The 13,915-nt window shown below is 38.5% G+C and overlaps 1 protein-coding gene across 8 annotated transcripts in view; it reads right to left on the bottom strand.

The window, feature by feature from the left end:
- Positions 1-829: 829 nt before the first annotated feature.
- GRID1 (glutamate ionotropic receptor delta type subunit 1) overlaps positions 830-13,915 on the bottom strand; it is a 538,060-nt gene continuing 524,974 nt past the window's right edge. For 3 of the 8 annotated variants that reach the window (XM_039719738.1, XM_039719737.1, XM_039719743.1), the window contains one exon: positions 830-1,315. In XM_039719738.1, coding sequence (XP_039575672.1) covers positions 887-1,315 — 429 coding nt within the window. In that variant the 3' untranslated portion in view covers positions 830-886. The remainder of the gene's footprint in view (positions 1,316-13,915) is intronic. The other 5 variants (XM_039719736.1, XM_039719739.1, XM_039719742.1 and 2 more) reach the window with 2 other exon arrangements.

The following is a 13,915-nucleotide window of genomic DNA, read 5'->3' as shown; positions in this document are numbered from 1 at the left end:
AGTTCCTCCTTGCCTCATTCCATTGGTTCCTCCCCATTTTCAGTCATGTACACAAGAAACAAAAAAGAGCTGAGCAGTTTTTCTTAAAAGCTTTCCCCTTAACCTAAAACCTCTTGTTCATCAAAGCATTTATATATATAATATATACGTCAAAATATATATAATATATATTATATATACGTATAATAAAAGACAGAAAATTAAATAAAAAGAGCCACACAGCACAGCAGACATGTAAAATCACAATCCAATAATCCTGTGCTTAAATTTAGAAACTGTGTGGAAGTTTAAATCCTTGTTAGAAGGAAAATGTTCTCTGTTTATTGTTTATTGGATTTGAGTTATAATTCACCTTTAAAGCAATTTTTACTGCTACACTAATACCAGCTGCTAAGTTCTCTGAGTGAATTGTCATCTTGGCAATAAAACAGGGTTCTGGGGAAAGGAGAGATCTGAGCATGGTGGATTTTTCTAGCAAGAAAGAAATAAATTTTTTGCTCTTAAAAAAACCATACCTGTAAGGGAATAAGTGTTGAAATCCATGGGAAAAAAAGAAAAGTATGGCCCTCAGTCCCAGTAACAGGTCTTCTTTGGCACTTGAGAACGACCACAAGTAGTTTGCCTTTTTATTCATATAGAACAAAATTTACAAAGTCATTCATACATTTTTGTTTGTTTTTTGTTTTGTTTTTTACTTACTTCGAAAATTGGGAATATTCAAAATACACTTTTACCCCACTTCATTCTTTCATTATTTACAAGTATATACAAGAAAAATGTAAGAGGTTTCACAGACTTTCTTTTTTTTTTTTTTTTTTTTTTTTTTTTGTTTCTTTTAAATTTTGTATTAAAAATCTCTGCTGGTTGTTTGTACTGTTTGTTTTCGTCATATGGATGTTCCATGCGAGGGCTCCATTGCTTCTGGAATGACTCCCCCCGGCACAGACTGGAATGACATTGGGATCGGGGTTTTCACGGGGCTCTGCCGGAATAGTCCTCCGTTGGGCGACCTGTGTTTGCACTGTATGGAGGGCATGGTGGCTGAGCTGCTCAGGGGCAGCGGCAGGTTGCTGCCCGAGGCAGCTGTCAGTGTCCTGCTGGCACCATGAGTTGTCTGTTCTGGTAAAAAGGTGGTGACAGAAAGTTGCGTGTTCTGGTACTCGCGCACCGGCTCCAGGGTCTGAGCTGGCTGCATGCCACCGATCTCCAGCGCTGAGATCTCGATGGACGCTGGAGAGATCTGCTTGTGGGCTATGTCTTCATCAATTAAACTGTTCATGCGTCTGTGCACCTGCTCCAGATTCACTTCTTTGTCCTAGTGAGGAAGAAACCACAACAATCAGTCCAAACACAATCTCCAACCCCATCCGGCCCCCTTCCTTTCCTCTGCATGACCAGAGTTGCTGATCATTCATTACATCTCTTGGATTTCAACTGTGCCTGTGCAAAACCTGAGGGTCTGGTGACATCTCCAGATGAAAAACCTGCTGAAGAAAACACCAGTTCAATCACAGACTGCTGGAGCTCCTGATGTTGTCAATCCCATCCTCCTGGGAGGTAAACTGATGGCTGTGCTCCAGCTAAGAGGGGCTGGCATCAGGAACCAGCACATCCCTCACACCCTTGGCTGACCTTGCACAAGCTCAGAAAAAAGCCTATAGCAGGCAAACAAATGACCTGGGACTCTACATTCCACTGAGCAGCTCAGCCCCTTGTCACCACATGACAACTCACCACTATCTCATGTATCTGCAGAGCATTTTCTAAAGAACATGTCAGTAAAAAACCCTGACTTCAGGGTAGTTGCTTCATTGAAATCTTCTGGCCAGGGGTTGTGGTGATGGTGAATTCCTGCCCTCTCATCAGGAAGCCCTGGGTCACCTGTGTGGCACAGAATATAAACCCAGTGGAACAGCACTGAGAAACCTGTTCTGGGAGCCCTGGGAAGGGGACCATGCATTTGTGTTTGGAACAGTTGCATGACAGACCATAAGCTGTCATCTTGACATGTCATCTGGAAAAGTCTGTCTGTGGTCAGAGCTCAGGAAAACAGTGTTGGTCTTTAGAAATTGCATCACCATCTTCTGAGAATGTGTTTCCTAAGGTTCACAGAGTGGCCTCTTCATCTATCTGTCAGAGCCACTCACTCAACACACTTTAGCATCCATGAGGCAATACAGCAAAAGGAGTTGTCTTTAAATCCTGAAGTAGCAAAGACCTACAGTGGGCTGTTTATCACCTCAGTACAGCATTCTAGATGCTCAAACTGGGAAGCAACAAAATTGGCAGGGTGAAGTCAACCACCTGGGATGCTGTCTGACTGAATTTTAACAGCTAGCATTGTACCGCCAATAAAAAGGTATTACATTATGTAATTTCTCTACATTTCATAAAGCACAGCTATGATTGCAGCTGTAGTTATTTGATGCAAGTGTAACAGCAGAATAGCAGGAAAGCATAACAGCCCAACAACCCTGGAACTGGAGAAATTCCCCGGTGCAACACAAACCTGTAATTGCATTACTCAGACAGCAAGACTCCAACCTAGGGAGCAGGACCACCCAAAACTTTTGTGTTCCAGTAATCCCTGACTGCCCAAGGTCAACCTGGGCTTAAATGTTGGTCTAACAAAACACCAGCAGCCTTACTGATTCATATCAAGGTCCAAGCTCAGGGAATGAAGTACAAAGTGTCACTGCCTCTCACTCCTTTTAATATTTCATCACTGGTGTTCAGGTGGAGCACAGAGAATTACACTCTTATTCCAGTGCTATCCTCTGCTATGCAACTTTGCTTTTCCCTGTAAATCGACAAGCCAACTCCAAAGTCCTTGATTCCAGTCAATGTCAACTACTTGATTCAATTGTAACCTTGTGATTTAACACCCCTTCTACATTACTCAAGAACCGTTGAATTTGCTGATCCCTGCATGGGTTTGGAAATGAATTAGTGTTACATGATGTACAGTTCAAACCTGTGTCCTTAGCTTAGGCTAAATCCATATTGATTTCAACTTGAATACAATTGCTCTACAATTGCAGGGCTCAGCTGCATGTTGCCAATTCTTCGCTAATCAGTGGAAAATGAATTTCTATTTAATTTATGTCATAAATTCACCAAAATCCCAATGAAGCTCCCAGAAACCTGGGGATATAATCTTCCTCACCAAACAAACAAATAACTTTTAAAAAATCCTGCTTTTTCAGCCAAATCCTCTAATCGGATAAATTTGAGTTAGAGAAAAATCAATGGATAATAAAATAAAAAATAAACTTTTTTGACATTAAGGGATCACATAACACTTGATCAGATAACCCCTGCAGCTGTATTAAGTCCTTCCTGACAACAAACACACCTGACCTGTCAGACCCTTCGTTCAATACATTAGACAATGCACTAAGCTGATGATAACTCAGACACTCTTCCTTAAATTCTGTAATTAGGAAACTTAAGGATTTATGGTACGGTGGCCAGAGGATTACATGGATTTAATTCATCATTTCCTCAGTTTCTTTTTCTTGAAGTAAAATGTAGACCTGGGGCAAATGTGAGAAAAGTTCTTCTATTATTCCCAATGGGAGCAAGCTCAACCTCTCTGGGTGGGTTCCTTTGGAACAGCTGTCCAACCACTCATTTTCCTGCATTTTCCTCGCCTGCTTGCCAACAAAAGCTTGCTGCAAAATTCTGCTTGTGCACAAACTGCAGCTAGCACCATGTATGATGACACTGTGTCTAAGGAGCTGACTCCCAGAAGCCCATCATGCAATGCCTCCTTAGGTACCCTGTACTATTTCTTTTCTAAGCAATGCTGCTAGCTGGGATGTAGACTCCTAGCTGGCATTCTGGGTATCTGGGACTCATATTCTTATCAAGCCTCCACTATAAAATAAGAAAACCAAAGAGAACTCAAGTTAGAACTGAGCAAACATTAGAGCAAATATTCCTAAATGAGGCTTTGGTGAAATGCTCATGACTCACATTTTTCTGAGATTTTGCCACATACTAATGCCTTCATAAGGTAATTTCCAATGAAATATACCCTAAGTTTTTATTTATATTTTTTTTTTTTGATTGCAAGTACATTGTAACTCTATTCATCCTGCTTTGCTAGTGGAACAAGTAAAATGTGACTTGGATAAAGCCAACCAAGAGCGAAAGGTAAGGTTTCAATAACTGCAAGGAAGATGTCATTAATTGTTTGCAGAGAGAAAATAAATTCCTGAATGAAGCAGGATCTTCATTTGGAGCATCTGGGCACAGAAGGTCATAAAATTCAAAGCATGAATTAATCCTAGTTACACATTTAACTGAGCCCTTTTAAGATGTAAACAGGAAGAGCCACAGCTGGGATGCTCTTAATACACATCTCTGGGTTCAGACCATAGGTATCATTAAGGAGCGTTAAGGAACATTCCATATCCTTTGGGTTGTTTCCCTCTCCTGCCCTACCAGGCCTTTTCTTCTGCTGTGCACAGTCCATCCCAGGACAGCATTCCTCAGGAAATGATGGATTTGCAGTTGCTTATGTTTCACAATGCAATCTCATGTTTCACTGTGCTAAAATTTTCATTCTCAATAAAGATTAAAACCAGTTCCTGCACACAGACATCCCATTCTATCTACATCAGAACACCTTGTGAAGTACATAGTAAACTCTTGGGATCTCTTTAAGAGACTAAAATTTTCATTCTCAATAAAGATTAAAACCAGTTCCTGCACACGACATCCTATTCTATCTATATCAGAACACCTTGTGAAGTACATAGAGAAGTAAACTCTTGGGTTCTCTTTAAGAGGTAGGGGTGATGATTTCACTTGCCTACTTCTCTTTCTTCAGCATTAAGGACAACTTGCTGGCCTTATTAAGATCAGAGAAAAGTTTTTAAAGGCTTTGAACAGAACAGGAATTCACATTATTCCCTCTTTTCATTGTCAAAATAAAATGTTTGCAAAGGTTATGGAAAACAACTTGTCTCTGAGGAATTATAAAATCACATTTTTAAAGGTTCTTTCCTTTTTCTTTGTCTTATTAGAAAAGAGCAGCTAAATAACCAAATGTCAAGGTTTGTGTGAGACTACCTTAATGGTGAATGAATGATTCTTCAAATCCTTTTAAAAAACTCAAAATTCAGATTCAAAAACCCTTGAAAAGATTAGTTTGTCATTGCACACCATAAAACTTCTTTGAATCCCAAGATTTCCAAAAGCAAAGGTTTTGGGATAGCATTATGTGACAAGTCAAACTTTCAGGCTCTGTGAATTCTGTAAATCTAATCTATTTTTTTCCCCTTTATTTTTCTTCTGAGAAATTCAGTAACATAACATATGTTACTGAAAACTAACAAGTTAAATGGAGAAAGTTTTAAATGGCAATAAAACCAGAAAAAGAAATCTTAAAAGTTATCATGCTCTATCCATTGTCAGCTCCATGTTCTCCTTTATTTTTAGTTCTCATTAAATATCAGTAATTTGTAAAAAAATTATTTTTTTGCACTTAATATATAAAATTTACTTAATATTATACATATGTCACATCTCAGACATTTCATGCCAACTCAACTTCACTTCTCATCTATGGCTGTGTTGGACACAAGTATATGCTTGTGTTGCCAGGAGAAGATAAAATATTTTTCCTCTGCAGGCTTCATAATTCTATTTTCAATATTAATGTTGTACTCCAAATAGATCAGTTGAAGAAATTAATCAGTGAAGGAAAGCAACTTATAAGGAAAATTAATTATACACCCAGGCTTATCCTCTGCAGGCTTAAGGAAAACAGCTAACCAAACATTGCTCCTGGTCAGGAAATTCTCTTATGCCTAAATACCAAGTGAAATGTCAATGTCCCCCAGTGAGTTTGAGTTCTGGAAGGGCCTTTGAAGGGCAGGTTTCTGATATGTCCCAAGCACTTGATCATGAGCAACAGGTTCAATGGCCTATGACTGACAGCAGGAGCACACCCTGGCTTGGAGTGGATCTGGAGGATGCTCACCAGAATTACCTGGGAATGACTCAACCTGCATGGTCACACCTGCAAGAAATCCTGACAAAGTCCTGACTCCCTTTCAGGACTCACCAAGTCTGCCCTTTTCACACAGAGTGAAATTATGACAAGATATAAATGCAGACTAATCAATATTTTTCTTTTCCTAGATTATTTTCTGTGACTCTTGACAATGGGTTCTAATAAAGCCTGTGGGCAGGCATATTGAAAGAATATGCTGCTAACTGGGAGCTTTGGAGTCAGTTAACGTGATCAAATTCAAGGGCATTGGAAAGGAGCTAAGAAATTGCCTACATCACTCTAAATACAATTAATTAAATAGTAATACTGCTTAGTTTAGTGGCTTGCAACACTTGGGCTGTTCCAAGGGAAAATTTTTTTGAGAAAAATATTTTAATTATTGACACCATTGTGGTGTCTTGTTTTTTACTTGTGATTTTTGTGAGCTTATCAGAGTTCAAGAAAAGCCACTTCAAGACATAAAAATGCTACAAGATAATGAAGCAGTTCCAGCAAGGCAAAAAAGGAAGACAAATGCCCAAACAGGAAAGTCTAATATCTGCAGAAATGTGATGCTAAAACTATGCCAAAACTGTGTTAAGTTGCATCAACATCCAACACATGCAAATAAAAGCACACTAGACTGGAGAAGAAAAAGATTGATGGCCCTGACCCCAGAAGGACTAAAATTTCAGAAACATAGCCAATATGGGCAGACAGGCTCATACGGGGAGGGAATATCTTGCATGTGTCAATACCTCCCAGTCAGGTGCTGGTAACTGTGCCAAGAATTAAAAGCCTGTTAAAGTAGTTAATAAGACTCAGGAGATATGCAGAAAACAAAGCTTTTAAGGTAATATAGCCTTGATCATCAATCAGGGCACAGTTCTGGTTTGGTTTTTTTCTTTCCTGTCCTGGGTGACAACATGAAGGATTACCTTTTGACAAGAGAAAGAAACCAAGACACAAATGCAAATATTAGGTTTTCATTCTATGCAAGAACTATTTTTTTTTAAAAGTAGCCTATTTTGTGATTAGGACTAGGTTTCAAAATTTGAGACAAGCTCCAGTGTCAGACAGACACTTCCTCTTCTGCTCTTGACCAGAAAACATGCTGGCCTCTCTCCCACCCATATAAAAGTCCTCCTGACTCATACATGTGTGTTCATAGCGACAGTTGTCAGAGGTTCTGAGACACAGGTGCTGGAAGGAACACCTGTACCCAGCTAGAAAGGAACGCTCTGAGGCACTTCCAGGCACAGCCAGCCATACTGCAAAACTGAAAAAGGAGGCAGAGAAAAAAAATCTGAAACAGCAATTTTTCCATGCTCAGGTATCCACAAACTATTCTCTTCTTACTCAGCATCAAATCCCACAGCTTCACCCAGCAACCAACTTCAGTCTGTGGAGTTTCAGACATCATGGACTCAAATATTTAGTTTGTTAAAGAGAAATAAAGCAGCAGATCCTCTGCATGTGTACAATTGGTTAGGATTATTTTGAAATCCTGTATTAACCCAGGGTCATTATCATTACTTTCAGTTACAGCTCCTGCATACGCAAAGTTGTAATTTTAATTTATTCCAGGAGGCTCTGACAGACTGGCAAAACCAGGCATAATTGGCTTGCTCAAGAAGAAAAAGCAGTGATGATATATGTAATAGATGTGAAGCAAAACAATGACAATTCAGTATGGTGTTACATTTATACCAATCACCCCTTTTTAATAAGACTCACTGTGTGACACTCATTATTCCGGAGATTCCACAGCTGACAATGCAGTGAAATGCAGAGAGAGATGTACACAGATGCAGTGGTGATGTATGTCTGCTGTCATGAATTTAACACAGGCAGCTGACCCAGTCAAATAGCACTTCATGTTACATAAAATTTGCTGAGTGGTTTCTGAGTGTGCTCTGCTCAAAGCTGGTTTGACCATAACAGAATCTTATTGGAAATAGGCAGGGATGCACCTCAAGAGTCTACTTGAAAACCTGCTTTTAGAAATAGGCCCAGTCCTGCAATCAAGCTTTAGCTCTTACAAGTGGAAGCTCTACCATGTATTTTAAATTAGCAATTAGCTAAATTATCATCCATAAACCATCTGTTAGAAGAAGGCACTGAGACTGGCATCAGGTGAGGTCCAGTTGGCTGTTACCTAATTGAAAGAATAAAAGAAATGAAAGTTTTGCAGTGTGTTAATTTCATTCAATGTAGAATCATCTGCAAAGAAAGAAAACTTCATACAAATTATGTACAAGAGGCCACCTTATTCACTAGGTGATACTCTCCTACACCAGAGAGCAGAAATTCCTTTATGAAGAGATATTAACACTCATTTTCTAAGTAAACCTGAAAAAAAAGTGAGATATTACAGAATACTGCAAAGTTGATGTTAATGTGATAGAAAATTGTTTCAAATAGATTGCCAAAGTTTATTTCCAGCCACCCTCAGCCAGAAAATAGGTGTAAATAAAATATTATCAAAAGCCTAGACACCAAACAAGTAAGAGTGACTGGCTACAGAACTGGTGCAAGTAGCAAGAACCTTCACGAAGCAGTTCCCATCTTCCCACAGTCCTGTTGCACACCTTACCCAGGTTGGGTTTATCTAAGCTAAAATCACGTCTGAGCAGGGGTCTAATTCAGATGTGTCCCACAGGTCCTGCCTGTGAGTTTTGCCAGGAATACCCCAGACAGTGATCTCCCCAGCAGGCCACTGAAGCTGACAATGCACACCACTTTGAACCAGCTAAACTTCTCTCTTTGTCTTATTTATCCTCTTGAAGTGCATCCCTGTCTCTGTGAATAATCACCCAAGACACAGTCCTGATGGGGGAACAGCAGGCTGCCCCACAGTGTCTTGCCATGATCTGCTCCCACGTTCACCACCATCCATTAACTAAGTAAATCACTGAGAGAACAACCTAGACCCCACAACTCACAATAGACCCAAACCTGCCAGGGAAGAGCCTGTGACAGCATTTTCATTTGTTACTCAATATGAAAGGGGACATCCAGTCTCATGCTGAGATATTCAAGCTTTAAAATCCTTACCAACCTTGGTTCACCAGCTGGCAACCCAACAACAAAGAGAATGAGTGAGTGGTTCACATGGTACAGATGTTTCCACAGTTTTCATGATGTTAAAAATCAACAGGACAATAAGAGAACGCAAATAAACATTTCTCAAAACAAGCAGCAAAATGCAGTACAGAATGAGTGCTGGTTGATGAGCATGCCAAGGTCTCTGCCAAGGAACTTGGGAGGAAGGAGAACTTGCAACTGGAGAAACCTCTACTGTGTACACTCTACAGACTGCAGTTACAGGCATTTCCAACAACACAGAGGTTAGGATCAAGGGCAGTTCCAGGGGAAGATAAAGATGAGGAGAAAACTGACAGGGATTCATCTGTGCAGGCATTTTCAACAAGAAACCAATAATCTGTATGTTTATTAGAAATTCTCACCATGCTTCTGAGGCCCAGCCTCACATCATTGGCCATCTCCAGATGGAAAGGGAAAGGAAGATGTGGGGAGAAAAAAAAGGATCAAGATAGTGAGGCTAATCATGTAATTAATATTTCACTCTTTTCAGCAAACATATACTCATAATTTCTTATCCTTCTGGTCTGAAACAGCATTGTAACACAAGAGGATGGCCCTCAAGAGGGTGGTGTTTTCAGAATTTGACATCATCTAAAATTACACTGAGAGGTGACAGATTATTCTTTTATAAAGGAAAAATTAGTTCATGAAGGTTCTATTCCAAAATTCACTAAAACTTAATGGTTTCTTTACATTGCTTTACACATTTTTTCAATCCTAAATTATAATCTAGTCCATAAGGGATGCAATTTCTCACTCTAGTGAGCCCAAATCAAAGCAATGTTATCCTTTAACAGTCTGAATTACTCTGCTGGAGCATCAGGCGTAACAGATTGCTCCACACCATCCTTCTTCACCATTCTTGTCTAGTCACATGCAAATCTCAAAAGTTCCCCTTTTATCCAGAAGAGAGTTGGCACAGGAGACAAAGAATTGCTTCCACAACCTGTTTGATGCCCAGTGTCGACTGACTTACAAAGCCTGTCATCTCCACTTCAGCTATATAAAAGCCTTACAAAATCCTTACTCCTGACTATTAGCCACATTTTTTGTAATTAAAAACAAAATTTTGAAAAGGTTTCTGTACCCTCATTCAGGGCTGTATTTTGGAAACTGCCCAAGCTCTTATTTTGACATAAGACAAGACATGACTATCCAAATTATTAAAATAGCTCAGCATAATAAAAATCTGGCCACCAGTTTCCCAAAAGATAACTCTTGCATACTTAATAATTCTGAAGAAATTGTACTTGTTGAGTGAGTTTGTGTAGCTCTTTTTTACACATGTGCTTATAAATATGGGTCTGCACTTATGGAAAATCATAACCAAGCCATTGATTAACTTAAAAAAAAAATATTTTCCACAGTATTGGTATCTGTGATACCTTAACATTTCAGTAATATTGACCACAGACTATTTCAGCTACTATAAAATTGTTTAAATTAAATTGATAAATAGGTTTATAAATTGCATGTTAATATCATTGCATGGTAAGGTCAACCTTCGCCAAATAACCTCAATGCACATGTGACTCCCGGTCTCTGTTTCACACATGGTGCTTCAAAGCAACTGAAGTTTGACCCTCTGCCACTAAAAGGAATGGAAATGTTTTGGTGCTCTGGGTGAGATTAGAATTCACCTCTTATTTAATTTTATGTACATGCTTAAATGCTTAGTCAGATCAACACCTAAGGCATTTTACAAACCACAAAAATGCAAAAGAAATTTGAGAAAAAGTCACATTTTATGCTTTTTTTTATTTTAAACTTTTACTGATTTTGTTATTTTACACCCCCTTCAAAAAGTCAGCTTTAAAATACTGCCATAGGCTGAGATAAGACATACAAAAATTAGCTGTGTAAACATTGTGTGAAGAATCTAAAAGAATCTGACACATTAAGGCTCCAATTCAGTAAAATACATAAGCTCATGCCAAGCTCATGAGTAGCCACAGAAGTTTTCTGGGATAGGCAATGTAATGCAAATTAAGCAAGTACTTACACTCATCACCAAACTGAAACTTTAAACAGGTTATTCCTTTCTTATTTCCCTGCATGGCAACACTCATTTTTTAAGCTTATTTCTGTTGAATAATTTTTTTCCCCACCTAAGGTTCATGCCAGGTAAATCCAGATTATATCCCTAAGGATCCCATTAGCAGGGTTTTCTTACATGACAGAGAAAAATTAAACCAAACACAAAAATCCCTTCCTGGTAGTTAGGGAAATATGCTGGTACAAAAGTCAATTGCTTCACCACTGCTTTGGGTAGCAGAAGCCTGGGCCCAGTGCCATAAATCACAGGGATGGTATGTCACTGTTAAACCCATTACAGCCTTGACCAAAATCTATTGTGATCAATAGCAGGAGTTGGGTGATTTCATTGGATTCTGGATGTGCACCCTGCCTGGGACCAGGAATTACAGAATATCTGCTTCACTACAGGCACTTCCAAAGAGAAAATTTTGTTTCTTCACTCACATAAAAAGCCAGCATGGAGTTAGTTAAGATGCCCTTCCAGCTATTACCAGCTTCTGTACAAGGTAATTTATATATTATATATTATATTGACCACTTTTTTTTTTTTTTTGCTGGTTCTTCCAGCTTATACTTTATCATCAAACAACAGTAAACTTTGCATTCTGGGTTGACTGGTTCCTAACACCGCTTTGCTGATTTAAAAATGCTGCTTAAATGAAGTTTCTCAGCTTATTACATTCAAAGCTGGTTTGAAACTGAATTTCTAGATGGCATTAAAATGCATTATTTTGCCGATGTTTGCATGATTTATTTTCCCCAAACAAACCTTTATTTATTCTTAGAAAAGTAGAATACAATACAGTAGTACAAACAAATGATAATTTATATGCAACTGAGCAAAAAATGTACAAAGATTTCAGACATGTCATTAAAATACAGAAAAAATAATTTAAAATAAAAACAAGATAAAATATAGAGAACATGCAATGAAGGAAAAATAAAGTATTGGGTTGATGATCTCGTGTTTCACTCTCAAAAGGAACCATCCTGGGGCAAATCAAATTATCACATAAAAAGATAACACCACAAAGGAGACAAGGTAAATGAAGCGACAAGGAAAAAGACAAGGAAAGTGAAAATAATGGTGAAAGCAAGAGACTCTTTAATAATCAAAACCAACACTGCTGACACCTTGCTGAAGATGCAGAGGCCTCAATTGCCATGGAATAGTATCTGGCTGGAGAACTGAAGTGAGACGAACACAGTACAAACCACAATTCTTAGCAGTGACAAATTTGGATCCATTGGACTCGTGGCTGCCAGCTCCTATTTCCATTTGTAAGGTACACTGGGATTCCTGCTCTTCTAATACCAGAAGAGAGTCTTAGTGGGTAACTTTCATGACTGCTAAAGCTGGAAGAATGGGTTTCTGAGGTAGGCTGGGATTTGCACATCAGTGGAGATGGAAACAGGGGAGTTTAAGGCAGGTCATAAGAGGCTGCCCTGGCCAGAGATACAGGTTTTTTCTTTCACCCTCTGTACTGCCAAAATACTTGTGACAATTTTTAGAATAATTTTGCTACCTCCTACTATCTCATAGAGCTTTCAGAGTCTACACTTCTTGAGATTCAAGACGTTATTAAGTTTGGAGTAGCAGGAAATAGGAATTATAAGGTGCTGTTACTAGTACACAAGACTGTTTCCACTCAGAACAGTACCTGAGACGCTGCTGCCTTTTAATAATTTAAAAATAAAAAGGACGGAAAAGTGAAGAGTCTATTGAATAAAATTATCTTGCAGAAGCATAAGAAAGGAAAGAAATCACATACTAAGCTATGATTGTTAATGAATTATAAGTTTGACACAAGTTATGAGACAGTGACTAGAAGCAGCTCAGGAGGTGGAAAACTATGCTATGCCTTAACCAACAAAACCCCCAAATCTTCTTGCACTCGAGATTCCCAAACACACTGGGTCCAGTTTCTGAAACACTCACATTGCTAGGAATAGCTCAGCTGGTTTGAAAAACAGATTTTTGATTAATCTTACATATTATCTGTGAAATGAAAGAATCAAACTAAGAATTTATTGGGGTCATTCAAACATTGTCTTTCAAGAGCTATATTAAATATAAGTGAATTAATATCACTTCTTATGAGAGATGCAACAAGTGTCAAAACCCAGGAAACAAAAAATCATCCGGAACAAGTGACTAATTTTGTTTAACATGGGGTTGCCTGTTAACTTTTAGTGAATAATCTCATGAACAGTGAAAAATAGAATTTAACTTTCTTTCCATGAATAGTAGGATATTTTATCTTTGCATATAAGTTTCCATTGTTTTGTAGTATATGGATGAACAAGGAATGCTTTCTTCATTGCTCTGATGAGATCTCAGAAGTAATAATCTTCAGAGAATAGCACATCACACAAAGACATAGCTGATAAAGCACAGGGGATGCTGGGGAGCCCATTGCAGGAAGCAGCCACACTGGATCATAATGACAACAAAGATGTGAAAACTGCCTTTCATTCCTTCAAAGAGGATAAAAGATACCAACAATCTGATGATGTGGCAAAGCCCTTGGCTGTTAAATGATCCAAATTACATTATGGATTACTGATACTGTGAAATAAATGCATAGGACTCACACAAAAAGTTAAAGAAATCCAGAGGCAATTGTCAAAAGCTCAACATTTATATGGTACCAGTTTTAATAACTTTATCTGATTGCTCAGTCATTTAAAAGGGACATAAAGTGACTGAACAAAGACTCCAGAATAAATATTAATTTTTCACAACTCCCTAATTTTCTGAAGCTT

Source organism: Passer montanus, unplaced genomic scaffold (assembly GCF_014805655.1).
Source record: "Passer montanus isolate IOZ18808 unplaced genomic scaffold, ASM1480565v1 scaffold42, whole genome shotgun sequence".
In the NCBI taxonomy this organism is placed as follows: domain Eukaryota; kingdom Metazoa; phylum Chordata; class Aves; order Passeriformes; family Passeridae; genus Passer; species Passer montanus.
Note: the sequence above shows the minus strand (reverse complement) of the source record. Positions and strands in the feature narration are given on the sequence as shown.